This window comes from Chlamydotis macqueenii, chromosome 7 (assembly GCF_036417535.1).
Source record: "Chlamydotis macqueenii isolate bChlMac1 chromosome 7, bChlMac1.mat, whole genome shotgun sequence".
NCBI classification, from domain to species: Eukaryota; Metazoa; Chordata; class Aves; order Otidiformes; family Otididae; genus Chlamydotis; species Chlamydotis macqueenii.
Window position 1 is genome coordinate 26,205,488 of NC_141562.1, and position 27,053 is coordinate 26,232,540.

At 43.0% G+C, this 27,053-nt stretch overlaps 1 protein-coding gene across 4 annotated transcripts in view; it reads right to left on the reverse strand.

Annotated features, from left to right (window-relative positions):
• Positions 1 to 25,383, reverse strand: part of NT5C2 (5'-nucleotidase, cytosolic II) — a 60,288-nt gene extending 34,905 nt beyond the window's left edge. Inside the window, exons 1-3 of one of the 4 annotated variants that reach the window (XM_086752060.1) lie at positions 25,312 to 25,350; positions 14,100 to 14,196; positions 6,856 to 6,972 (exon numbers count right to left, since the gene is read on the reverse strand). In XM_086752060.1, coding sequence (XP_086608186.1) covers positions 6,856 to 6,956 — 101 coding nt within the window. In that variant the 5' untranslated portion in view covers positions 6,957 to 6,972; positions 14,100 to 14,196; positions 25,312 to 25,350. Of the gene's footprint in view, positions 1 to 6,855; positions 6,973 to 14,099; positions 14,197 to 18,966; positions 18,986 to 25,311 lie in introns of those variants that run through there. The other 3 variants (XM_086752061.1, XM_086752063.1, XM_086752062.1) reach the window with 3 other exon arrangements.
• Between the last annotated feature and the right edge of the window lie 1,670 nt (positions 25,384 to 27,053).

Sequence of the window (27,053 nt, forward strand, 5' to 3'; positions counted from 1 at the left end):
AGCACACTTCCTCCGTAATGAGTTCTTCCTCAAAGATTAAACCCTGCAGCTTGGCCACAGCAGAAGGCTCTCAATGATGACAGTATTTATTTTCTTTTTGAGCTCTATGAATTATGCTGGGTAAGAGAAAAATGTGTTGCGTTGCAAAGAAGGAGGAATTGCTGAGCATGCATTAAGGGAGTCACAGAGCCCTGATATCCTCAACACTGCAATTCACAGTCCTTTGTATTTTTACAAGAGAATTGATCTTGGTTTTGTTACTGTTCTTGTCAATCAATTCCAAGGAACCTAAATCCCAACTCTTCTCGAGTAACACAGGAGAGGAGTAAATGCAGAGAGAAAGAAATGTTTTTCTTTTATTTATTTGTGCAAAATCTCAAAAGCATTCTGTGCCCTGAATGAAATCTACATGTATAATATTCTTGTACTATGACCAACAAAATAAACAAAATGCACAGAATTAAATAGCTAAGGAGGAACTTGGCACATGGCTCACAACTCCTCATAGCAGGAAAATGAAAATTAACAATGTGAGGTGAGCTATCTGAAACAGAGCACTTTTAAAATGATTTTCCAAAGGTGTCTAGAAATACCTTGCAGCAAGAAGCATTCTTTGTCAGGATAGTATGTTTCACTGGAAATTAAATAAATACAAAGAAACTTGCAATTCGCTGAGTGGTACAGCAAATACAGTGGGAGCTGGCCAAGCATGACCTGCACGTGTGTTTAAAAAAGACGATGGTGGACAGTTGGGCTCAAGCCAACCACAAAACAGGGACTAACTATCCAGAAGGCTCAGATTCCTGCTTCCGCAAAGTTTAGGCACTTCGGTTAATCTTCACGTTATGGACAACCTCCAAGTTTTAATAACCTATAAGAGCTAGAAAGAAGTAAGAGGAAACTAAATGGATTAGCTTTTAGTAGCCTCCCAGCTCCAAGTTCCCCAAGGCCTCTTTGAAAAGGCTAATAACGAAAAAAAATCTCCCTACTTTTATGACAATTGGATATTTTCAGTATTACCTAGCTAGTTCCCAGCTGTTGTGTGGTTCAGGGAGATGTCTCACTACATGACACTATAGTTCTGGTTACAGGTGACTCCCACCAACAGCTATGAACTCAGTTGAATCCCTCACTGACCTTACTTATCTGGCACAAATCATGTGAGCACCCTTAAGAAGATACTAACGTACATTAAAATGTCTTGTCTTTGGACAAAGCTGGATGCTTTGGTACCTGCCTTAGAGAGGATAAGAAATAAATTGCTTCAAACTACTACAACCAGTGTAATAATTATTTTGCTGAGTCTTGCCTCTTTATGCAGGCAATGACCATTCCATATATTACTATTTACCATGCCATTTTGGTCTTTCTTTTACCATGTTAGATTTTCAGATCACATTTCATGCCTTCTTCAACTGAAGAGGAATATTCTGACAAGTCAGTACGTTTGTAATCATATTTAGAGATAGTGTATAGTGTTTAGGCTCGAGATGACTTTATGCAGATGAAATGGTATCGGACAGGGGAGACAAAAGAAGGGCATCAAAATTTCCTGGCCACTTCTAGAAACATTTCCAACATAGCGCCCTGCAATCTCACAAGACTAACCATCCTTGCACAATTACAGTGACATAAAACTAGAAAATCAGGTTAGGGCTGGAACTTAGAAGTCTGACGAGGCTCTATCCAGAAACATGACTATGAGCACTTCCCTCTGAAATTCAGCAGGAATCAGATGGAAGGAGATAGCGTTGGCCATTTCTGTTTCCATTGTTTGGGTTTTCTTCCCAGGCAACAGCACAGTGCCAAGAAGCTCACATATGGATTCCATCCCAAAATAACATCTGTCTGCTCTGTGAAACTATTAAAGCTAGGGATCATGGGACATTTTCAATGTAATTTCTTTATTATTAATTTGGCAAGTGTTCTTCTTTCTCATAAGCTTGCCCATTCTGCCGCCTTAACACTCCCTCTCCCTCTTCTCTCCAATGTCCAAAGCACTAAAGCAAAATAAATACAGAGAACCACATGCTGCCCTCCGGTACAAACATGCCACCGCACGAGTGCAAGGAGGCTGCACAAAGACACATGAGGACAGACCACAGGCGGCAGTGCCTACAGAGCTACCTCATTTACAGCTACGTGAAAATACCACACAGCGCCCATCCAAACGTGTCTGATGAAAAGAGCATTTTCCGACTGATAAAGGTTTTTTTCTCATTTGCCACCTCAATGAATGGATCATTTTAAAAGACTTATATATAGCTACCCAAATAGATAAAAAGTTTCAAGCCTCCCAGTCTATTTTATGTAACATTTACACCTGTTCGCAATCACTGATGCTCCGGTATCAAAAAATGAAGCAGCAAGATTAGCAGTTAATAGTCCAGAATTAATAAATTTGAACAAACTCAAATATAACCTAAATACATCTTTAACCCTATAAATTAAAACAACCTTTCCAAAGGTAATTACAAAGGTAATCCTTTCGCTTTGTCATTATTAAAGTATATACCTTTTTTTTTTTACCAGGATCTCAGCATATATTAACAGTTTAAATCACTGAACTCATGTTACCACCGTAAGATGCTTTGAAAACAAACTGAAGCACAAAACTATGAGGTAACTTATTCAATACTCTATGAGCGGTCAGCAGGAGAGTTAGGATTAAGAATCATGATCGCACACCCCCAGCGCTAGCTAGTAAGCAACAGAGCAAGAAAACAAAATGAAAACAACAATAGAAACCCCATGTTCAGGACAAGAAGTCTCAAATTACTTTGATGTAAAATGGTAAAAGCATCCCAAAGTCTGTATGTTTAACAAAAAGGCTATTGCAGTCTTACGGCCCTGTTAAGCCAAAATCACAGAATAAAAGTAAATGCAAATACCTGTTTCCTGGATCTTGGTAACTGTCAGTAACAAGAGTGGATGGAACACCAACTTTTTCCATTATTTGCTTTAACTAGATGTGGTTGCTATTTAAACCCTAAAGAGCTATGTGAGATAATCCAGAGGGTGCCTAGAAGTGCTCACTCCAAGTTAAAAAATAGACACTAGGGCAATTTGGTGGCTCAGAGTCAACCTAGTTCTTGCCTAATTACAATCACGTTAAATGACAGTACTCCTCCAGAACAAATGACCTACTGATTATCCTCTACCCGGAAAAGTCAACAAGCAGTGCATGAGGGAGGTGGCCTCACAACCACGCACACCAAGGAAAAGCCACCTAACAGCTACACATCCATTTGATTTCCGAATTAAAATATAGGTTGCCAATAGCACAGTAATGCAGTATCCTCTTACCAGTGACCTCTGCTAGAGAATGAATAACATCTAGCTTGTATATTAATTCATCTTTAGACCTCACCTCCAACGGGCGCCAACAATGTTGTATAACGAGGTTTGTGGCTGACAGTAACACTAGCTAACCCAAAGTCTTGGTTAAAGTCTCAGAAATACCCTGAAGATAAAACCCCACCACTTCTCCCCTACAGATTTTTCTGATTCTTGATGTTGCTTTTACAGCCCTTGTACTCTACAGCCCAGCATATGTGTTCATATTTGCAAGCTTTGCTTACTTCATCAACAGCTTCAATTTTCGAATTTCTTAAGCTGCTATACAAACTGATCCAAGCACCAACCAAAACTTTTGGGAGGAAAACAGCTACAGGAGGAAAACAGCTATAAATATTTGATTTTGAACATTCTTGCCTGTGGCATTCAGACATAATTATAATACAGTCATCACACTCTGAGTCAGTACGCATTACACAAGTTAAACCAGTCTCAGCTGGGCTTTCTGCCAACACTGTTGTATGTTGAGCATCCATCCATCAAGTATGATACAATAAGAAGTGCAACACCTGAAAAAACACATTCCTAGTATGAATGACCACAGTAAAATATGACTATTAGAGTGCCACCTTCAGAGCTAATTTTTTTAATAAAGTTTTTTAAAAGTTTCATGCCCCTGAGAATGATATTTATTTTTTAAGGTAAATTATTTTGTTTGGATTGGAAATTTTTCCCCTTATTTTTTGCTGCTTCAACATTTACAATTCAAGCATATCAAATCTGGCGTAGCTCATGAGAACCAGAAAGTTCAATCAATTGGTCTAGGTATCTCCTCTGATATTTAAGTAAGCATGAAGTAAACAAACAGTGAAACATGTTTGAAAAATTTCACACTTCAGAAAACCAAGCATTACTAGCAGCGTTTAGAAAATCCCAATGAATGACTTTGATCCCAATTGGGCTTCTGACACTGGTATCCAAAGCTAGCCCCAGTTATGCTCATCTGTAAATGTGGCCCAGCTGCCAAGCTCCTCCAGCCATCCAAATTGGACCCATAAAATCACTGGGACCAGCTTTAAGTTAAAAAAAAATATATATTAAATTCTGTGTTCTTTTTTATTGTTTTTGTTTCTAAATCACTTTAGATTCATGTTTCCAAGGTTTTTTCCTTTAGCTGATAGAGTAAGAAGAAAAAGAGACAGAAAAAATGAGAGACTGAAAGAAAAACAAAGAGAAAGGAAGGAAGAGAAAGAAAATTATCTTGACAACTAATGCGCTGTCTTTCATATGTCTCTTTTTCATGAAACTGACAGTGCTTCAGCAGTATCCAAGAGTCAGGACATACTTGGACCTCACGGAAACAAACTTACATCCTACAAATGATGGCTGTGACAAACACACATATTCTACATCTGAACAAATATTAAAATACTAAAAAATATACTGTCAAACCACACGGGGAAATAACTTCAGCCCTACTCTATTATGTCAAGTCTGCATTTATCTTTAAAGTAACATCACAACTGTTAACACTAAGATCAGAAAAAAATACCAGAAATAGAAATCTGACAACACTGCCTCTGGAATGAGGTTGTTTCAGATTCTTATGATACTGGATTATCAAAATAACTCCCATGAAACTGGTACACCAAAGCCATTAATAGCACAGATTTATACTACACTGTTGGCATCAGGTTCTCCCATTTTCTTTCTCTCTCTCTCATTCCCCTTCCCCCCATTCTCTCCCTCCCTCCCTCTTTTTAAAAGATGATAGTAATTTCAAAACAAAAATGTGCCTCCCCTTAATGTATTTCCAATGTTTTGCTTTCCATGAAAATCTGAAGTGCCAACAACATTTCTGCTCAATATGTTTTGAATAAGACATTTCTAAATTCTAAAAAGGAGTACTTAAACTGTACCACAGACTAATTCTGGACTACTAGATCCCAGCTCCTAGTGGGAAACTCTCCTTTATATGAGTGCACTCTCGTCTTCCATAAGGAAATTCTTTCTGAAAGTAAAGATTTCTTACGTGAGTAAGGGTAAACATGATGAGGACTTGAACATGTGAGCTCTTAAGGACAAGTACTGTTTTCTTTGGATCTTGTACAACACTTAGTAGACTGTCAACACCTAACTATACAAATGTTGAGGAAATATTTAGAAAAAAATAAATAGGCCTTACTCTGACTTCAATTACATCAGTCTAAATCAGGAGGAACACAACTAAAGTCATAGGTAAAACTATGACACAAAGGTAAACCTGTCAATTTTTGCCAGGGAATGGGATGAAATCTCTCTCTTTTTATGTGCTATATATAGTTACATTCATTAGATGTTTCCATATCTGACAAAACAGCTGACACAGAGAGATTTAAATAATGCCACCACTTAAGACGTGCCCAAACATATCACTGGAAATTGGAAAGCTTCAGAAATGCACCACAGAATCCATTAGTTAGCCTTGGACACTGCAGCTTGCACAGTCTGGCCTTTCACATGATGCTAAGGCGTTTTTCTCTAATTAGAGTGCATCCGGAGAATCAAAAGATATATAACACTTCCAAAACACTTCCTCAGAAATACCACCGTATATGAATCACAAATGCAACATGGCATTTAAGCATGAGGTTGGGAAATCTGACTTCTTTTTCTGTTTCTGTATCAGACATATGTCTCCCCAACCCTTCTGAATATACTCTGATCATCATACTGCATGATTTCTCAAACTAAACAAGCTAAACTTTGAAGCTATACCTCCCACAAACAGTATACTGACAATTAACTTGATGCTGTTGTTTTTAACTGTGTAACAGTCCAGATATCTGATAAAGATACAGACTGCATCCATCTTTTATGCTCTGCGCCTGGAACCGTGGGAGCTGTGGGCTAAATTCTTGGCTCAACCAAACCTCCAATGTGATCTTGTGAAAACAATCCAGTGTCTCTACTTTGGTTCTCAAACTATAAAATGAGTGATAACATTTCTTTTATTCTATATTCTATCTTTTTTATTTAGATTGTAATTGTTTTACAGCAAAGATGGTTTTAGGCACTTCTGCCACATAAAAGGAGAGTGAGATCTTGTCTAGTGCTTCTACATGCGCCTGTGGTGCACACATTTAACAACATTCGATACAAATCTCAAACACTTAATTCCTGTTCCCATTTGATCTCCTCCTTCTTGCAACTTGTGCATTCCAATGTCTAAGGCTATGTCTTCCCAATGTGCATTGCAGCAATTACTACAACACTTCTCTCACTGAGCATTTCTTGACTTGAAAGCTCCTATCCTAACTTTGATCAGTCTTTCAGCTGCATTGAGAAAGCGTAGCCTCACTGGCTCTAGTACATGTATCTCAGCTCTACCATTTGTAAGTTCCTGTAGGCCAATACTGTGCTATCTTCTAAGTTCTCTTCTACTAACGCTTCTGCAAGGAAGGCGACAATGACATTTCTGTTTTACCAACAAGCAACAAACAAGAAATGTGGGGTTTATGTTTAGTTTATTTCCCTTTGTCTCAGCACTTTAGTTGTGGGGTTACATGAATGACTCACCGGTGATAGGCTTCCCGGCGATACTTTTTCAGAGCGTGCCCATCCATGTTTGCAGGGAGATCTGCTGCATTCTGGAGTCGGTCGCTCCATGAGGTTGTCATCTTCAAATGCTTATTTCTGAAAGAGGCAGAAGAGAAAAGCTTGCTTAAGTTCAAGGTTTGTTTCACAAAAAAAAAGCAGTCTGTTTCCTGGTACGAAGAGACGTAATGCCATGCAGGAAGTCTTGCAAAGTACCCGGTGGAACGATCTGAGTTTGCAGATCAAGCAAGATGCTTTCCTCTGAGATGTTTGATGAGATAGGATGTTAAGGAGCTAGGAAGGCTTTTCTGCATGGCTGGAACTGCAAAGACATTCCTATCCATTGTGTTGAAAATGTATTTAGAAATAGAGACCCTGTTTTCATTGCTGAAAAGCGATATTTTTTGACCCTAGAGTTACTAATATGCATTAGCTATAGCTGGTGGAAAACCTACCCTTTATACACGAGATAAATTAGGCAGCGCAAACCCGACAAACCCCAGTGGGACTGACCTTGCCACTTTCAGCACACAGTACAAAAAAAGAACCTTGTCTCCGGCTATTTGATCTCTAAGCAAAGACAAAGCTTCACATGGATGCTAAATGAGCAGAAACAATTGGAAGGAAAGTAGAAAGATGATCTTTTGTCCTCTGTAGGTCAGCCACATTCAGACAGAGCACGAACACACTGCAAACTTGTATCACTAGAAATACAAATATTCACCAGGAGATCTTCACTAACATCTGTACTCGTTGTCAAAACGAGTACTCAAAGTACTTCAAAGTACTCGTTGTCAAAACCAAACCAGTGGACAGTCCTTCTCGTCACGAAGGCCCCGCAGTGAGGAAACAGAGCTACCTTTCCCAATTGTGTTACTAGCACACTGGGACAATCCTGCTCGCCCCCTCCTCCAGCCAGACCCATGTCCTGCTGTGTCCCTGGCACCAGGTGGGATGATGAAGCAGCCCCACAGTGAGTCAGTTCAGCTCCAGTCCAAGTCCTCACCCATCAAAACTAAACAATCAAAAGCAAAGAAAAATTGGGTAGTTCGCTCGTGGTCAGCAGGCTGAACCCAGCTCAACCTGCCACAACGCTATCAGTAGAGCTGGTGCAAAGAACGGGATGGGAGACACATCCATCCCACAGTTACACCAAATTAGGTATAACATGAAACCACATTCTTGTGTAACCCACACAACTGTTGGACCACAAGGCTTGGCTTGTTTGGTCTTCCTTAAAAGAAACAAAACCACCCACAAGCTACATAGATAATGATACAGCAACCATTTCTAGACACCTTTAAGATGTGACTGGCCTCATTTTACAGAAGAGAAACTAGACAATTTCAGCAAAGTAGAGAGCAGAGTGTTAGAAGTCACGGCACTTTCTGCAATCACATGCATGTTCACTCTGCTAGAGGAAATACTTGTAGTTTTTTAGTTTTAAATTTGATTAAAGAGCAGCAGTTGCAATTGTCACAGCATTTGTTAGTCTATTTACCTACTAGTTGCTGGTCATAAACAAACAGCAAACAGCTTGTCTGTAAAAAATATGTTCCTCCCTTCCCCAGCATTCTCCGCTTGTCTCCCAGTTACTACAACCAAGGTTTACAAATGCATCTTCTGCCACATCCTAAAGGTCACCAAATTTAGGCCCTGGCAGGCAGCCCAAGGGACCGCATGCCAGAGCTGAGAGCTCTCCCTGCCCTGAATTCCCTGCAACACACCCAGGAGAGGAGGTCATCGCAGTGAGAGGGCGACGGGGCCATTCCAGCCAGCCGCAACTTCCACAACAGGGCATGCAGGGAGAGAGGCAGCTTCTAAAACGGTCCAGGCCGTGGCCACCAAGGGCTTATAAGTAATTACCAGCTATTTAAGCCCTGTGCTGCCTTCCATCTGCCTTTGGGCACAGAACTAAAGAGCCTGCAAGCATCAACCTGTTCCACTTCAAAGGCAGGGCACTGCCTGCAGCAACGCTCCACACAGGCAGCAAGGGCTACAGCAGCCCTGATGGAGGAGAGGGGACTGGGGAGAGGAGCAGTGCCCACGCAAGAGATTCCAGGTCAGCAGCAAAGAGATGTGCAGCACAGTGAGGGATCTGGTATGACCCCAAAACTGCAAACTACAGAAAGGGCTTGTGTCCCCAGAGGGCGGAAAAGCATCTACCCCATGGATATTTCAAGACAGTCCAGATCATCACCACCTTGGTCTTACCTGGAACTATTTTAAAGCCACTGACCCAGAGCTACAGATTCAGATCCAAAAGATGTATACATTTAAGGCATATAAAAGGCAAGTTAAATAGCTCTGAAAAAAAATATTGCATGGCTGGTCTTATGCTCTTAGACAGCTCTAGGTCTAGGTCTTCCAGCTGAAAGAAGTCCAGATCCAAGCTTCCTGCCACTTAGAAGGGCTACGCTATTCTGCTCACCCAGCCAGACACATAGCAAAATTCAAAAATTTACACCCACAGTCAAAGCCAGAGACTTTCCATTCTGCTAGTCTCTTCTTCCCACTGTGTCTGCTTCCCATCACCATCCCACCACATCAGAGATGCTGAGACAGGTACTAGGATAGGACTGCTCCCAACAGCCATGCATCTGATAGTTCATCAATAGTATCCTAGAAAATGTCCTAAAATACAGATGGCAGAAGAATTACAGCAGGCTACCTTTAATATCATCCTTTCCAAAATGAGCAATCAGTGAAGCAGTTTGAGCTCCTATGTGATGAAACTCTCCTCTACAGTAGGAGAAAGCAGACAGCATCATCTTGTGTGTGCTGGGATTCAAATAGCTGAGACTGGAAGGAATCACAAAAATCCAAGTTTCCATAACTAAGCAAGAAAGGTCTGAATTATTTTAATGATCCAGCAGTATCTTGCTGTAGCTGTGATGAATAGAGTTCATAGGCAGGACAAGGTTTGTAGATAGATCTTTTATTAGATCAACTGGTATGGCTGGAAAAAATAGACAAGCTCTTAGGCACACAAGCTTGTCTAAGTTTTCAAACTCTGTCGGCTGCTCTAATAAAAGATATTACGTCTACCTTCAGGCTTTGCCCTGGTTTATTTATTAAAATCTTTCTTTTAATGTTCACACAACATAAAATAAAAAAATCTTATGATAAAGTTTTGTATTACATGAACTCAAAGGCACTCTTACAGCTTAGCAGGCTCCACTGGCACTGTGACAATAGCTTACTGCTCTGAAATAAAACAGTAACAACTGACAAAAGATAGCGTGACAGATATTCCCCACCCAGAAGCCTTACTCACACAAAAAGTCTCGTGGACTTCAATGAAATTGTTCTGATGCTTCAAAGGTGTAAAAATCAGCTACCTGCCTGGGTAAGAGACATGAGACCTGATCTCTGAATACAAATTCCTTCTTCCAAATAGAGAGAGAAAAATAAGAAGGGCCACTGGAATAAACATCCAAGAGAGTGGGCAGCCAGCCAGGCAAGATTTTCAACTCCAAGCAACTGAAATATGATGCATCTTTCTTTACTTACAAATCTATTTTTGAAATCAATAATCTGTAAATAGCTTCTATAAAAATAGAAATCTTTACATAGATGAAGCATGTCATAACACCTCCCCATAATTTATTGCAAACATGCTCCTTGCTAGTGCAGTCTTAATTAAGCATCTGATAGCACTTACGGTATAGGGTTCATTTTGAAAAAGTATTTAAAATCTCAGCTTCAAAGTTTTGATACAGAACTACTATCCTGCACAGATGCTTTGGTCCAAAAGAACATGAGTTTTTTAGCACATATTTTGAAATAAGTCCATTTGCTTCTTCTGTCAGGTTTTGGCAGACTTCAAGTATTAGCCATAGTGTATTTTTTTCAAGTACTCATACATATAAAATTACATGTCCAGAAGCATTCCCCTTCAAGTTTTACTATTATTTTTCTTATCATTTTTGGCCAACAAATAGTTAGAAATTTCTGCACCTGATAATACTGGATGCGTCCAGATTAAATGCACTGCCTGTATTTTTTTCTGAGTTTGTTTTAACACTTTGATGATGCAATGCCAAATCAGAGGCACATATACTAAAATGTAGAGATGAACAAAACAGCAGTGACAATCCCACTTTTTCCAGGATATTCTTCTAGAGCTTATATAGCAGAAAACAAAAGCATCACTAACCCATCCCAAGGCTGTAGCGTACTCACACTGATTTGTCATGCACTACATCTGCCTCTTCTCACATGTTCTGCTTCAAGAGTCATTAATACCTTGTCAGTACGACCCACACATGTACGTGCACAGTGGAAAGCAAACAGAGAGAAAAATCTTGACACCTAACGCTAGCTATTTGAAAGCTTTGTGTCTAGTCAGATGCTGTGGGTGTACGTGTACAGACAAGTCTTGTGGTGCCCTTGCCAAGCCCAGAGCAGTTCCTGGCTCCCCATTGCAATGCTGCTCCATCTCAAGGGGCTTTGCGGGGTCTCAGCAAGGGAGGAATGAACCATGTTAAAATCCCCAGAAAGAGAAGGAAGGGGAGCAGGATCGGGGTTGGTTTGTTCCTACCAGTGTCAGGATGAATCAAAAAGATACACTGCATCTTCATTACACAGTATGCTTTAACACAAACTCAAATTTCAGTAGTTAGCATCAACCAGCAGACACTGAGAGGTCAGCTAAAAAGTATATTAAATATAATTTCATGCTTAACATCACCAGCTTCATAAATATAAACATGCCTTGATATATGTGCCCTGCTTGAAACTGCGCAGTAGTAATAATACCTAGACTGATAAACTCTTAGCAAGCTCAAATCTCTACATGTTCCCAAACATACCTGACTTCTGCTCCCTATTCAAACCCTGTATTGACCCCTGGATCTCCCATCTTGCACCTGCACTCCCGAACCATTTACTTGTTTGCTATGCAACCATTTCGGTCTCCTCTTCAACACCGCCACGCAAGCACTGTGCTTGATCTCACCTACCATGCCCACACAGAAGCTCTCTGCAAAGGTAATGAATCCGTTCACGTATCAATACCAATAGTTGCTCCTCTTCCCCTAAATGCCAGCCCTTCAGTGGCTACCTCCCTGGAACAGTCCTTTATCTGCAGGCTCCCATCTCAGCCAAGGGGTGACTCAACTCAGACACTGTTTGAGAAGAAAGAGCCCTCACACTCCACGAACCCCAACTTTCTAGATCCCACTAGAAGTAAGCAGATGCCACGTGCAGTTTATACAAAGACCCATTGGATTACATTAGATTGATAACGCTCTCCTTGCACCATGGGCTGTACTGACCCTCCCACCTCCAAGCCTGCCATCTTGATGCTGGCTTTGAGTCCTCCCACAGGAAGGAGGTAGCTCTTTCCTTTGGGTACCATCGCAGTGCGGACACCAAGGAAGCTGCTCTTTCCAAAAGTGTGCTTTCAGGGAAATTGCTAAAGCATTTCCAGTCATATATTTATTTGACTATAGTCTGACCAATAGATGACAGTAACTCATGTTAACTCATGTTTCTGGATGGGTAAGGTATAAGAAGGCAGAATGCTACTCATGTGACTTATTATAGGACTTGATTTAATTTCAGGTTGAATTTTATCTCTGTCATAAAGCCAGATGCTAAAGTAATGCCTATATATCAAATATGTGTAAAATATATTTAACAAAACTCTGCTTATTTTTCACTGATTTTTTAATCAGACTATTTCTACTGACAACCATGTCCACAGAGTGACTGCACAGTACCTAGAGCTCCAGTAATAATCCAGGACCCAATGCATTAGGCCCACTAAAAACCATAGACAGATAATTTTGGATTTTCTATGGGCGACCGTCCATTTCTATCCAAGGAGTTCTATTCACTCAAGAACTCCAAGGAGCACTAGGTATTCAAAATATTTTAAATTATTTATCATCAATTTTATAGATGGTTAGAAAAGAATTTGGAAAACTATGAAATCCACAGTGCAACTCTGTGAGGAGCAAACCTCAAATCCAACCCTCTTTGAGTACCACGAGCCCATCCATTCTCCCCATTTATCTGTAATTGAGTTTACTGCTTTGAAATAGGAACAACAAATTCTCCGATGAGCTAGTTAGCATATTTTCTAGCTTCTATATAGCTCATGTTTCTCAATATTTCCTGCAGAATTAACATTTTAGTTAAGTCATTTCCAAAATACTGCTTCTTACACAAGCAGTTTGTTAGAGGTAACGCTAGTTCTCCATTTCTCTTAAATCTAGTGTGCTCCGTACCATTCCACTGCTAGGAAAACAGGAGGACCACACTTAAGGAATGTGAGTTTTGATCCAGAGAAGAATTAGCAAACATGAGCTCTCAAAAAAATGAGACTGCAGGTCAAATACGATCCTTGGATGTACAAGGCTACCAAGCAGGACTCCATGTGCCTATCTGTCACTGCTACAAATATTGCTGGAAAACTGTCTTTGGCCAGCTGTCCCCATTCAAGAACGATAATCATTATATTAGGAAGGAATAAAGCTGTGAGAGAGAATAAGACCGGAGTGGAAGATTGCCAGTTTACAGAGAGCGGCTCTGCAGGTGATCTGAAAATAGTCTAGAGACATTTACACACAGGAAAGCAGCATGACTGTGGAGGGCTCTCAGTCTAGCAATGGCAGAAAAAAAGCCCATGACTGGAAATTAAAGAAATGCACACAAAAAAAATATTAACAGAGAGGACAGTTAATTATGAAACAATACATTTCTTAAGTTTGTCCATCACCAGAGGGCTCTAAATTAAGGGGGGGGGGGGGGGTCAGGGAATGTTTAAATTAGCCTTTTTTCACAGAGTCAAGAATTAACACAGAAAAGTCACTTTGAGCTACAGAGCAGGTCAGTCAAACTGAGTATCATGCCTCAGGTGACTCTTCCTCACCTTATAAATCAATCTATCAGTGAATAAGAGGCCAAGGCACAAGCAATATTGGAAAGAAATCTTCAGAGAGAGGTTTCACCTGGAGAGAAGGTGAATAGACAAACAAAGGCTCTTCTGAGGGAACACCAGCATGAACTATGCACTCCCTGGGAAACTCACTTCCTTGGGAAAAGGTCTTCAGCAGCCTGCAGCAACCTCTGCTGCAGAGGTTCCCAAACTGCTGTCCAGCTGAGCTCCTGCCAACAGCAAGGAACCTGGCTAAGGAGATGTTGTTCTCACTGCTTTTTGTTTCCAGCTGTTAAATTCCAGTAAGAAACCCTTAAGATAATGCAAGTATTTTACTCACACTGTTTTTCCCGTAAGCAACTGCTCTGGGTGCACCGGGTCTTGAAAGCCTGAAAACTAGAGATGAATTTGATCCTTCTGCTCCGATACAGTCCACCCTAAAGAAAATATTTAAGAGTTCTTATGTATTTGCTTTAGCTGAAAACCCACAGGTAAGCTTTGATGCAAATGCCCACCACAACAGGAATTCAATGTTTGACTCATCTCTACAAATACTAATGTCACTGCGAAAAGGCTGAAGCACGATAGCATGCTAGCTGAGCTGCAGGTTAGCGTAAACAGCACAAAAGGCAGAAATGGAAGGGAACACACTGAATTCTGCAAATCAGAAAGGAAAGTCAAGATTAACTTTTCTATTCAAATTCTGTTGTTTTGTATCAGAACAACCTGAAGCATCTTTAGCAACAAATACACTTGCTGGTAAGAACTGACAAATATAACCCCTGGCTGCTCAGCAGCCAGAGCATTGCTCCCCCTTCTCAAAGGAGACTGCCAGTTTCTGCCATCCTCTTCAGCTTGTTACCTCTAAGTAACACTCAAACCTTTGTGAGGATCTGTTACCAATTCAGGACAGCTGAACACCTCTGTGTATGTTACAGTTCCCAAAAAGAGAACACAAGATGAGACGTGTCACCCCGGGAGAGAAAACTGGGAAGTCATCCTTCCACATACCGACTTCAAATGAAGGAACAACTGCCACTCTAACCTGCTATTAAAGATTATACAACAGTAGCTTTTTTGGCAGCAGATCACGGTGTTTCAAAACAACGACGCTTTTCATTAGATGCCACTCTGTTTCGGGAAGCAAATACAGACTTAACGGGCCTTTCCAGAAGCATGGTAGCAACCGACAAAGTATTTGAGATGCACAACTCTGATCAGTAGCAGAGTCATTCTGAAAGCATGTAATTGAGTCAGCTTGGATAACGCAAACAGGCAAAAGTCCTCTTTATCTTCTAAACACTGAAGGTGAGAGAGGACATTTTTATTGGCTTTTTTTACTGACTGTGCTTACTGGTAAGAAACCCCTCTGATAATCACATCCCTGCTTCATTAATATTTTATAGAAAAAAACAAAGATACTGAAAGCTTATTCTGTTTTTTTTTTTTCCTAACCTTTGAAGGTAAAAGGAAGAATAAGGATGATTTTTTAAAGACATTTGAACCCTCTTCCATGCTGGATGGGCCCTCTCTACATGTTTACGGGCCACATAAACAGATGTGACAGCAGAATCAGCAGCTGAACCACCTCCGCAGACTGGAAACATGACTTCACATCTCCCTCCAGCCTTGGCTGAAAGCGGTCCCTGCTCAGCCCAGGTGTGGACAGCCAGATGGCTAGTCAGCGTGAGTCCCAGGGCTCTGGACACAACTCTTGCCAAGGGACGTGCTGCTGAGTAAAGACGCTGGCATACTTGAACTAGAGAACACTGGCTCCTCCTTCACAAAAAAAAAGTTACTGAAAATAAATACTGAGATCAACAGCTGAAGATGATCCAGTAATTCTGAGAGCTGCTCTGTCAAAATGAGTGAGAATTTATTTTTTTCCTGCTAAGAGTTTTCTTTTCCAGCGCCATTCCCTTCTCCTTCCACTTTCTTTAAGGAAAAGGCTTACCAAATCCTCATATACTAACTTGGTCTCTCTTCCTTTTGAGATCTTACCCACCAATAACAGGCAGATCATCGACAAACAAATCCGTCTTCCCAAAAGAAGAAGGATGAGCTGAGGATTACAGAACTAAACCAGACAAAGGAGAGAAAGTCTTAATACCCAGTAAGGCCACAGACTTCATATGCAAAACTCAGCCAGTTTTCAACTTGCTGTTTGTCCACAAAACACAAACAAGATAAAATAATGATACTCCCCAGCTACAAAGGGCGCTGTGATGACAAACACAGAAATCACTTAGTAAAGAGGATCTTGACTCTCAGTTATCCTAACACATAGGGCTCCAGATACATACTAGCCCGCTACAGATTTCACAGGCTTCCAACTTTTGTCCTTAATAATGGTTACCCATCTCTCTACCAAGAAGCCTTCCTTGAGGCTGGTCTAGTCTTCCAGGTGAGAACGGCAAGAGCCTTCTGCATCCAGGCTTAACTCATCAAAATCACCCCCAGGCTGGCTCTAACTCTCTCCTGAAATGCTCACAAAGGCCAGAAGTACAACTTGCTCCTTCTCTATGTTCCTCCTACTTCAGTAACCACAGGTAGCCCTCACCTGAGTCACACAGAAATACTCTTTCTCCCCAAACCAGAGGTGGGACGTACTTAACACTCATCACGGAGATCAGAAAGGTACATAGCCAAAACCTTTCCTGAACTATGCTCTTTGCAAGCAGTTCCACACAGCAGCTCCTTGCCGATGAGAGGAGGACACAGACCTACCAGCTGAGCAAGCACAAAGATGAAAAAACAGGGAATGTGAAGTCTGTAGGTGTTCTGAAGTGTTCTTATGGTGTAAAGTTCCCCTCCACATAAAGAGCACAATTCATTCCTTTGCTGACCTGTTTTTTCAATCAGAGGCAAACATAGTAATTATAGTCTGCCTGATTACAAATGAAATTACAATTCTGTCCTTAGGGCACAATAGTGTCCCCACCTAGACATTATCAGCACCCAAATCTCATTTAATCTTGACAGATGTGTAGCACCAAGGCACCACTGCAGGAAACTACAAGTAAATTAATTTTAGGAGTACTTTCTCTGCAGTATTCCCATGCTCCTCCAAAAGAGTGCTAATTCATACAACACTTCTTAGGCAACCTACGTAACTTAATTAATCAGTAAAATAACTGAACAACTACGATGGCTTTGAGCTTTTGCTAAGCCTCCAGCTTCTCTTTGATAACCTAACTGTCTCAAGCTTTATCAAGTGATACCAAAGGCCTACATTATACCATTTTCCAACTGTATCAACTTCCTTTCTTCAGAAACTGTCCAAGCAAAAAACAAAACACCAAGTTCATTTGAGGAAAACAAAGTCATCTTTCCACGGTTCCTTCAGCCCACTGTTTTTTAACAGATTAAATCAATCCTGCTGACACAGGAGATTGTTCTGTGACCGGAGCTGAGGAGGACACACACAGCGCTCTCTCTGTACTTGTCTCAGCGTAGACAGTGCTCAGAGGAAACGCAGATGAAGTGACAGACCTGCTTCATCAGCTGTGACCTGGAAGAAACCTGTCAGCCTGAAGGGTGAGAGAACATTAACAAACAACTAAGAAGGTATCCTCAGCAGGTCCCTGTTACCCCAAAACCAGAACCAAGAGTCCTGATGTATAACCTTCCCTCTGGGTGGGACTCCTCTCTTCAGGGAACCTCAAGTATCTTGTCAGTGCAGACCTGAAGACCTGTTCAACAGCGTGGTCTTGTGCTCCTGCTGCAGATGAGGGAACAGTTTGAATCTCCTGGGTTTGAGATGTCTTTAAAAAACATTTGTCCCAAGCAGAATAGTATGACAGCCCTGATTCACTGAGGAGGACTTCTTTTTCAGCATGTTACCTGACCTACCGTAGCCACTAAGAAAAAGCTGACCACGCGCCCAGCTAGTACAAAGCTTCCTGTGCAGCCACAGATACGCTTTATTTTAATTGCTTTCAAAAAAGCAATTGAAAAAAATCCCAGCCTGGCTCTGAGCCTAACAACATGGGAAGACAGTTCTCTATATGTCCTAACCTTTCCAATATTTGTTCTTGACCCCACCAGCACACATCGATTTATGAGGACTGAAAGTGCTTTTTATTACTGTCTTTGTTAATATCTACTCACTAGATATTCTGTGAAGAAATTAAAGTGAAGAAAAAGGAGTGGTAGATGAGTAAAACACTGTTAGTTTTTCATCATCCATTCCCTCCTGATTGCTCAAGTTTAACAAGCAGAGTTTTTTGGCCTTGATTCCTAAAACTGCCAGTGCAGTACTGCAAAAGAAGTTACAATACATGTAAAAAAAGAGGTTAAGAACCTACCTAATCTATTTTCACATGAGAAAAAAAATAGGAGAGGTTATATTACAAATGTGTTTTTAACAAACTCTTAGAAAGGCCACAGTGTTGCCTCCCTGGATCAGAGGTGACAAAACTGCCTCAAAATTACCGAAGGCTACAGGTGGATATTTCATCTCAGATCACAGGAAGTGAAGCTTTCCAATTTGTACAAAATTTGCTCGTAAGATACCACACACATCTGCTGATGATTCCAGCACTGACACTTTTTAACACACTCACTATCTATAAAATTATTCCATTTCAACACCACTATAAGGAGGATACTACTAAACGCCAGAACATGTGCGAGACACATTCTGCTCAGGATGTCTGCAGTCACCAAGTGGTTAATGGTACAGGCAAGCTAATGCCTTCTAGAGGCTAAATTCACATAATTAACTAAAACGGACTTAGCAGCAGATCGTCTGGTGTGCTAGTCACTGCTTTAACGACGACACTTTCTCAAGCATTTTTTAGAATACAGAAGAGGAGTTTTGTACCTGCTTACCTGAACCACTTATAGATTTAGGTACCAAATGTTCATTTTTATCTTTTTTCCCTAGCAGAGCCCTATCCAGCCCTGCTGGCTGCAGCCCTGCTTTCGATTACCAGTGGAAAAGGTCTGCTGACCACTTCGCCCTTCAGAGAGACCCTGTTCATGGGTTCATACTTCCCTTTCGGTAACGTTTTGTTTTCCTTTTTTTAATAAAGTGATGTGGAAATGCAACATCCCAAAACACCGAAAGACTCAAAACAGACACTCCTTTGCTGACCTGCCCTTAAACATCACTGGTGCACCAACTGATGCTTGCAACATGAAGCAGAAAATGAAATCTGACTCCTGCCTCAGTTTCCAGACAGCAGAACTAACAGATGATTTACCAGTCTGGCTTGCTTCTATGTTAAATTCCTCCTTCCAGCTTCACTCAGCCACTTGTATTCAATGATGGGAAAGCTACAGGAACTGAACTGGAAGAGCAGTTTCCAGGGTCAGCCTTCAGGTAACTGGTGTTCAGAGCACCTGCAATTTATGTTCAACTGATCAGTTTTTCTTTAGGGAATGAACTCATCCCAACCTAAAAGCACACACAGAGAATAACATTGTAAAAGTGGAAATAAACAAACAAGGAAAAAGAAACAACTATGCAGCTATTACAGGTACCTGTTCTTAAAAGGTCTCAGTGAGTACTGCATAGGGTGTCAGGAAGGACATGATTTAACCACGGGACCAAATCCTGCAGCCCTTTCCTGTGACTTCGAAAGTCACATCTATCTTTGCATAGGAATTGCTTTATAATATCCAAAAAGGTGACTTAAAAAGATCAGAAAGAAACATTTGAAACACCTTTGTCAAAAAGTTCAGCTCCTTCTTTGAGGGGGTAAAAAAGGTGTCTCTGATGGAGATGGAGATAGCAAAGGAAATCAACATCTTAAAAGACTAAGTTATTTTTAATTGCAACTGCTTCTATTTACTGACTTCTAAAATTACCTAAGCAGCCTGCCGTTTACTAGCACTTACTCTTAGATGTTACTATTGGTAATTGCTGTGCTAGGATTACAAAGCACTGGCATAAATCTCACTCAGCACCTATTTGGGTTTCTGAGGGCAGAACATTCCTATGCTCTTCTCTGACCCCACGTTCGTAATTATTCACTGTGCATGCCTATGTGCAACTCACCACCAACCGAATCAACCCAAACAGCTGAATTCAGCTGCTCTAGAGATTGAGGGATGCTTTATGCTAAACCATCAGTCTTCAGTCTTTCAAATTTACCTTTCTTTCTAGGTTACTTTGCAAGCTGACTAGAAAGTTCCTCTTGTTACACGCCATGGCCAGATGCACTACACATCTGATGCAAATGCCAAGAGGAGCACGGTCCAAGTAGTAAAGTAGCTACCTTTCTCCAAAGGAGATAAGGAATGTTGATTTCAGCAACAAACAGTGCCTGAACAGCTAAACGCTTCCTCCTGAACCCAGTGTACACAGCTGGGATGCAGCTGTTGCTACCGCAGCCGTGCAGGCAGCAGCCGCTGCCAGGGGAAAGGCAGCGGCTCGCACAAGAAAGGGTCAACCCACCCAGAAGGTCCCACATCCAGATGTGGTCACCACAACTGCCAAAGCTGGACCACCCCAGTTGGAAAGTATTTTGGGGAAGTGTACCTTCCTGGAGGGTTCAGCCAGAAGTTGCTTCCTGAAAATCTAGCAAGAACACATCTTAAGTGTTTTATGTATTATGCCAATGTTAACAGGGAGAACGACAAGGCCTGGGTCAAAGCCAGCTAATCCAAAGGCCTGTTCTTAAGTAAACAGTGGAAAACCACTCTACTTCAGAGACTCCCGCAGAAACCCATACAGGAAATGTCTGTTTTGCCCTTTCCTCTAAACCGATTGTGCCAAGCAAGGGTAAATTATAGTCTTGTAGTAAGCATATATGCAAAATAGTAAGTCTTTGTTTGAAAATATCTGGGAGGCAGCTGAGAGCTGTGAATACTCTATAACTAAAATAAACTAAGTTTGGACTGCATAATGACTTCAAGGAACCTTTGTTTTTAAGTAAGTCATTTGTGGTGCAAAAAGCCAGAATGGTAGTTTTAGAGACCAAAACTGTCTCCTTATTTACAAGATGAGTACAACACAAGCAGTACTAGGGTACATTGTTCCTACACATCTGTTTCTACTAACTTACTTCACTTTGGAGCCACCTTCAAATCTCAAAAGAATCACTACTTCTTGGGCCTCTTTTCTCTTCCATCCACCTACAGAAGCTGTGCCCACACATCCTTTAATTTCAAAAGAGAAACCAACAGGTTGCTCACATCCCAGCATCATTTCTACAGGTATCTCATTATTGTGACTCCTGCTCTCCACATTTAATAGGCTTTCACCTTTGCAGAATTTAAAGCAGTTTAGCTGGTATGATGCACGTGGTAAAAGAAGGTCACAAGCAGATAATCGCAGTGGGGTTTCCAACCTCCTCAGTTTAGTCAGAACTTTATCTCTTATGAAGCTACCAAAAAAGGGCTGTCTGTGCTGGTAAATCCCACAGCAGGTATTCGTGGTCAGGGGATGATAACCTAAGGTCACCAGCAAGCAACAAGTTTAGCCTCTACCGTCCTGTATCAGACTTGAAAAAGTGATAGACTGAGAGGGCTGGCAGACAGCCACTCAATACTCCTACGTTTGGGGACACAACTGTCCGCAAAGTAAGAGAAAATCTGCTTTTGACCTTATAGTAAGGCACACATTATAGTAAGTTACACATTCAGGTAGTAGTAAGATTCAACGCAGACTGCTGTGGGTTTTTTAGGCTGAAGTACTCAGGCTCCCTTCTTGATCTCATGCTGTCATATTAAAAAAAATGTATTTTTCCTAATACGGCTTCATACAGGCAGGTCTCCCAAGCACCTTTTTAGCCCTGCAAACACATGCATGAGACTTAATGACTACCCTTACGTAGGCGAGTTTAGATTAGCAATGGCTTACAGTGTCTACCTTAAATATCTACGCAATTTTTTCCAAATGTTGCTTAAGGTTTATTTACTGTACATTAAGTTCTATTTATTGTACATGCTGGATTCTCTCTGTGGTTGTGTTAAGAAACCAGACTCATGTTATACATGCGCTCTATGTAGAGTACACAGTCCAAGGTTTTAGGAATCATTCCAGTTAAGGAGTCATAACGATTAAAAAGCAAAATAGAGCTCATTGCTACGTGCATCATAACCACGACACATAATAACAATTTCTTTAGTAACACAAAACGGACATTTTACAACAGGAAATATTTATATGAATGTGCACTTTGGAGATGCTCAAAGAATAAGATATGCTTCAGCACAGAACAGCCAATTTTCAAATAGTCAGATTGTGGCCATTTCAAATGTCATTTCAAATGGTATTTGTGCTGCTGACACTATAAATAAAATCTAAAATGTAGATGCAGTACAGACAATAAGTGAAGAATTCCCATGTGCTGACTTGGTAACATATCTCGTCCCAAACACATCCCAAAGAGCAAGACAAGGCTTCCACTCCCAGGCACATTCTGTTCAGTTTTCTGCCCTATTATTCTCACTGCTAAAAAAGCCACAGCTGTTTCATATCAGGACACCCAGCGTTCATGAGCCACCCCGAGGCAAGGACACAGCATAGAGCAGGCACTGCAAACCCATCCCAAGGTACATCACTCAGGCTGTTCTCCGCTGACGTTCAGCGCTGTCCTCAGTTTCCCTTGGGGTAGAGCTGAAGTGCCTTGCTCTCTTTATGGGTTTACGCTGGATGGCATACGAGTAATTCTTATCCTGAGGCGATTAGTTACTGAGGTGTTCTTTTAAAGGAGTGAAGACAAAGCACGGCCCTGCCAAACAGCAAATCAGTTCCTATGACAACTTTCCACTGCAGCCTGGCTGGAAACCATTAATCGACCTTCCCCAAGCCAAGTAGCTCCTACATGGTAACGTTACTTTGTGTCATGACAGACTTCTGTAGGATTTGAACCAGTGACCGAGCAGTGGCAGGTTACATGGTGCTGAACCACCCAGATCCGACAGCACTCCCCAGTTCCAAATTCCTAAAAAAGAATGGGTTCACTGAATGCGACTGCACGATCCTGCTTTTGTCTCTTGCCCAAGATTTTCAGGGCAGAGTCGCAGTCAGCCTTTCTTCCTGCACCTGCTTGCAAGTGGTATCTAACTATTAATTAACTATTAACAACTATTTATGTTGGATTCAAAGGTTGCAGACCATCTCAGTTTGTCCTGGAGCACCGCAAACCTACTCTGCAGCCAGCCCAGGGCCATTCCCAGATAACAGCTCACGCTGCAAGCTAACCACCCATCTATCAGTTTTTAACTGAAGCACTATTTTATTAAGCTGAACTGCAAATAACAGGTATGATGTGAGCAAATGAACCTATCTGCTTTTTCAATAAGCATCAGTTCTCCTATATATCATATTCTAATAGCTTGCTTCCCTTTTACTTTAGACTTCAGAATAACATACTTGTATATTTTTAAAGGAAATAAACCACTCCTTTCAACATTTCCCCAAAGAGTAAAATACCACAGTGTTTACCAGTAAATATCACACTAAGATTTCTGTTTTTTCAAAAACAAACATTCCCTGAAAGTTTAAAAAAGTCCAAGATAAATATCTCTGGTGATTTTAGGAATGGTATATTAACTTTCAATTCAAGCTATATTAGGAATCAAACATGACAAGGAGCAACAATTCAAGGGGGATTTATTATTATTATCATTAAAAATTGCCTACAAACTGGAAATTTGCCTGGGAAAATTTCAGCTTGCATCTGATTTGTGCAAGCGTATATCCTAGAAACAGCCTATAGCACTAATGCTACCAATGCAAATATACTAACAGGCTGTTAATTTCAAACCTCAGCTGAAAACATTTCTCCCATTCTTACAATTTTTCTCCCCATTTATCTCTGCAATTGTACTTAACTCAATGGAGCATTTTAAATGTAATTCGGTGGTGTGTTTTGCCATACAATTTGTTTGAATGACGCTATACAGAGTAAAGGTTGTATTGTGTTTTATAATGAAACTACGTCTATGCTTGAACAAACTCCAAATGCTGTTAATCAAACCAGCAAGTTCCTGAATGATCTTTTGGACTCTGGACTAACAGCAATAGATTATTTTAAACAGCAGTTCTACTCTAAAATATGTTTAGGCTGACAGGGGCTGACAAGGACTGTGACAGACTTACAGAGCTAAGCTGATTGGTTTGCAAGTAAAACACCAGGGTTTTTCCTCACTGCCAGAACTACAGATTCAGCACGTGAACCAGAGATCAAAATGTAGTTTTAGTTTTGTTTCTGGTTTTCAATAAAGCCATGTAGCACCTGAAATGAGCTGAAAATCTTCCTATTTTTGATTTATTCACTAGTGACGAACAGGTATATGGATCAATACAATATATTTCAGTTGGTGACAAGATGTCATTCTAAACTCACACAGGGGACATTTCCAAGTGACTATTTAGAAAGCATTCTGCAGTCTTTAAGGTTCAAATCTTCCAGAGCTAAAAAAAAAAAATATTTTAAAACATAAGTGATTATGCCTCTCAAGACCACGTCAGAGAGGATCCTTAGTATCCAGCTTGGCAGCCTTTAGGAACACTAGCAAGGAAATAAACTTGAGCATTTCATAATCTCCGTGGTTCCAGGAATTTTGAAAACTGCCTGTGCTGTAAGAAACAGTACTGCCCTACTAAGTCATCTGGTCTATCAGAAACCAATGTAGGCTTGTTTCTGCCATATATCTTGCAACATTGTTTTTGGCACAGAAGGAGGGATTAAAAAAAAAAAAAAAAAAAAAAAAGCTTAAGCAACATGTGAGCAATGTAGATTTGCGTCGGGTTTTTTTTTTTATTTATTCGGTGCCTCGCTCCTGCCTTTAGGTTATCAGCTCCAGCCTGATACAGCGGGACTGCCAAGAGCAACTCAAACGAAACCGAGCAGTGACAATGAACCCTCGCCCTGACACAAGGCTGTCCGGGATGCGTCCAGCCCAGCGCCGGGACCGGGCTTTCCTCAGCCAAGGGGATCGCCCCTACCCCCTCCCCAGCCGGGCTGGCGGCTGACCCGGGGGGGAAGCTGCGAGCTGGAAGGTGCCGCCGGGACCCCTCCGGTCCACGTGAGACGGAAGGCGGAAACCAACACACCGGGGTGCTGGCCCCAAACCTCAGAAACACCGTCCGGAGGGCTCCTTCTCCTCCCGCCGCGGCTCGGAGGGCAGAGCGGGGAGAGTGCTTTCCCGCGCCGGGGAGGGGGCAGCTCGGGGCTGCCTGAGGGCGTAGTGGGGCGGGGAAGGGCTCGGGGGTTCACCCAGGGGCCGCCCTGCTCGGGACGGGACGGGGAGGCAACAGGGGGCACAGCGGCCGGGCTGGGGATGGGGCCGGGGAAGCGGCGGAGCAGGCGGGCGCAGCTTAAGAGGGTTTCCCCTCACCGGCAGAACGGGAAGTGCCGCCGGCGGGCACCGGGGCTCCGCTCACTGCCCCTCCTCTCCTCAGCCCCGGCGGACGGACAGACGCCCCCCCATTCCCTCCTCCTCCCGGGGTGCACGCCTGAGGGGAGCGGGGAGGGGGAGCGGGGAGGGGGCGCTCCCCCACCCCACCCCACCCCACCCCACAACGGTTCCCCTCAACGGTCCCCGCCACGCGCCTGGCGCGCACTGCCCCCGCGCGCCCGGGCCGCTCTCACCTCCTGCCGCGCTCGGAAGAACTGCCCCGCACAACTGCCGCAGCGCCGAGGCGGCTGCACTGCGCAGGCGCGGCCCGCGCCCCGCCCTTCCCGGCGGCAGGGACCGGGGAGAGTGTGCGAGCCCGGCGCTCAGCCGCAGAGCAGCGGCGGCAGGGAGCGGTGGCAATGTGCCAACCCGCGGGACAGCCGCACAGACTCCCCACCTCCCCAACAGCCCCCGCCAGGGCCTGACATCGCTCCGGCCAAAATCACTGAGGCTGCACCCCCGGCCCTGCATTCCCCGGCCCTGCATCCCCGGACTGCCTGAGCCCCTATGGTTCTGTCAGCTGGTCTCAGTGCCGCTGCGTGCCACTCTGGCTGAAGGAGCCAGAGCTTCAGTTAAAATAACGCAATGAAATATTGATTTTTTGGGGGAGTGCGTTTAGAGCATGAGCTGGGGGCAGCAGGGCGCCCCATCCACCCTGGGAAGGGTGGTGAGGAGGTCCTGGAGAGTGGCTGCGTGTGGCACGGGGGGTGATGGCCGGGGGCTTGGGAGACACTGGCCACGACAACCTGTCCTGAGCAAAGCTCCACTGCCACCACTGAGCATGGGCCTGCACCTGTCACACCTGCCAAAAACATCCATTGGTCCATTCCCAGCTGTACCACACTGGGCCAGCATCACCCCAAAAAGCGCAGGGCAAAACAACCTCTTCGGCCAAATGAGCCTCCCTTTTTCTGCCGATTTTTCCTGACCCCAGAGGCATGGAAAAGGCCACACAGCCCCAGTGGGGTCCTGGCCACCTCTAGGTGGTCCCCATGACAGCCATGTGCCTGCCTCAGCTCACCCTGGGCCCATGCAGCTCTGCCAAACCACCAGCACCCAGGTCCATCTCCCTTCCTGCACCTCGGTGGTGGCTGGAGGCCATGGATGCCTGCCCTCCTCCAGCAGTGGCTTTTCTGGCCCCTTTATCTCCCCAGGGATGCTTCCCTCGGCTCTCCCTGTCACCCTCTGCCTTGCTCCAGGAGATAAGGCACTGCCACCACCTGCCATGGAATGGGGACATACCGCTGGGCAGGGTTTTGCCAACTCGAGCACATTGGCCCATCGTGGCTCTCTGGGCTCTGTCAGCCTTGCTCCATGGCCTTGCCAAGGGGAGCCAACTGGGAAGCACCCAATGGCACCAGCCTTTGACACGTGCCATTACTTCTGGCTAAAACAAAGCCCATTTTCGGTGCCAAGCCCACAGCAGGGCAGTGTTACCCAACTGGGAAGCTCAGCCTGCACCTCCCAATGCCTTAGGACATCTCACAGCACCTGTGCTGGACACCCAAGCATAGGATTTCACTTGAAGACATGTCCATGTGTATTTGGGAGCTCATTTCCATGCATTCTCGTGGCAGGGCCCATCCTGGAGTGTGTGTCTGTCTATCTCTCTGTGTGTCTGCACGTCTTTCCAACACGCATCCCCAGCGCCAACAAGGATGAGTAAAAGCATGAAGGGAAATTAAATAGATGAAAAACCTTCAGCCTGGGAAAGGGTCTGAGGTCTGCAAAATCCTGCACAGGAGGTGGGTGGGAAGGAACTGTGTCCCGGCCCTTCCACTGTGTCCCACAGGCCAGGGGCATGGAACTAAATTAGCTGGCAGTGACTCTGAAGTGCAAACAAAGATGCACTTCAGACTGTGGATTGCAGAGCATGGTGGCATCCAGGACGTGAACTTGCACTGATCAGATACGGGCCAGCAAACACAGGGATGTG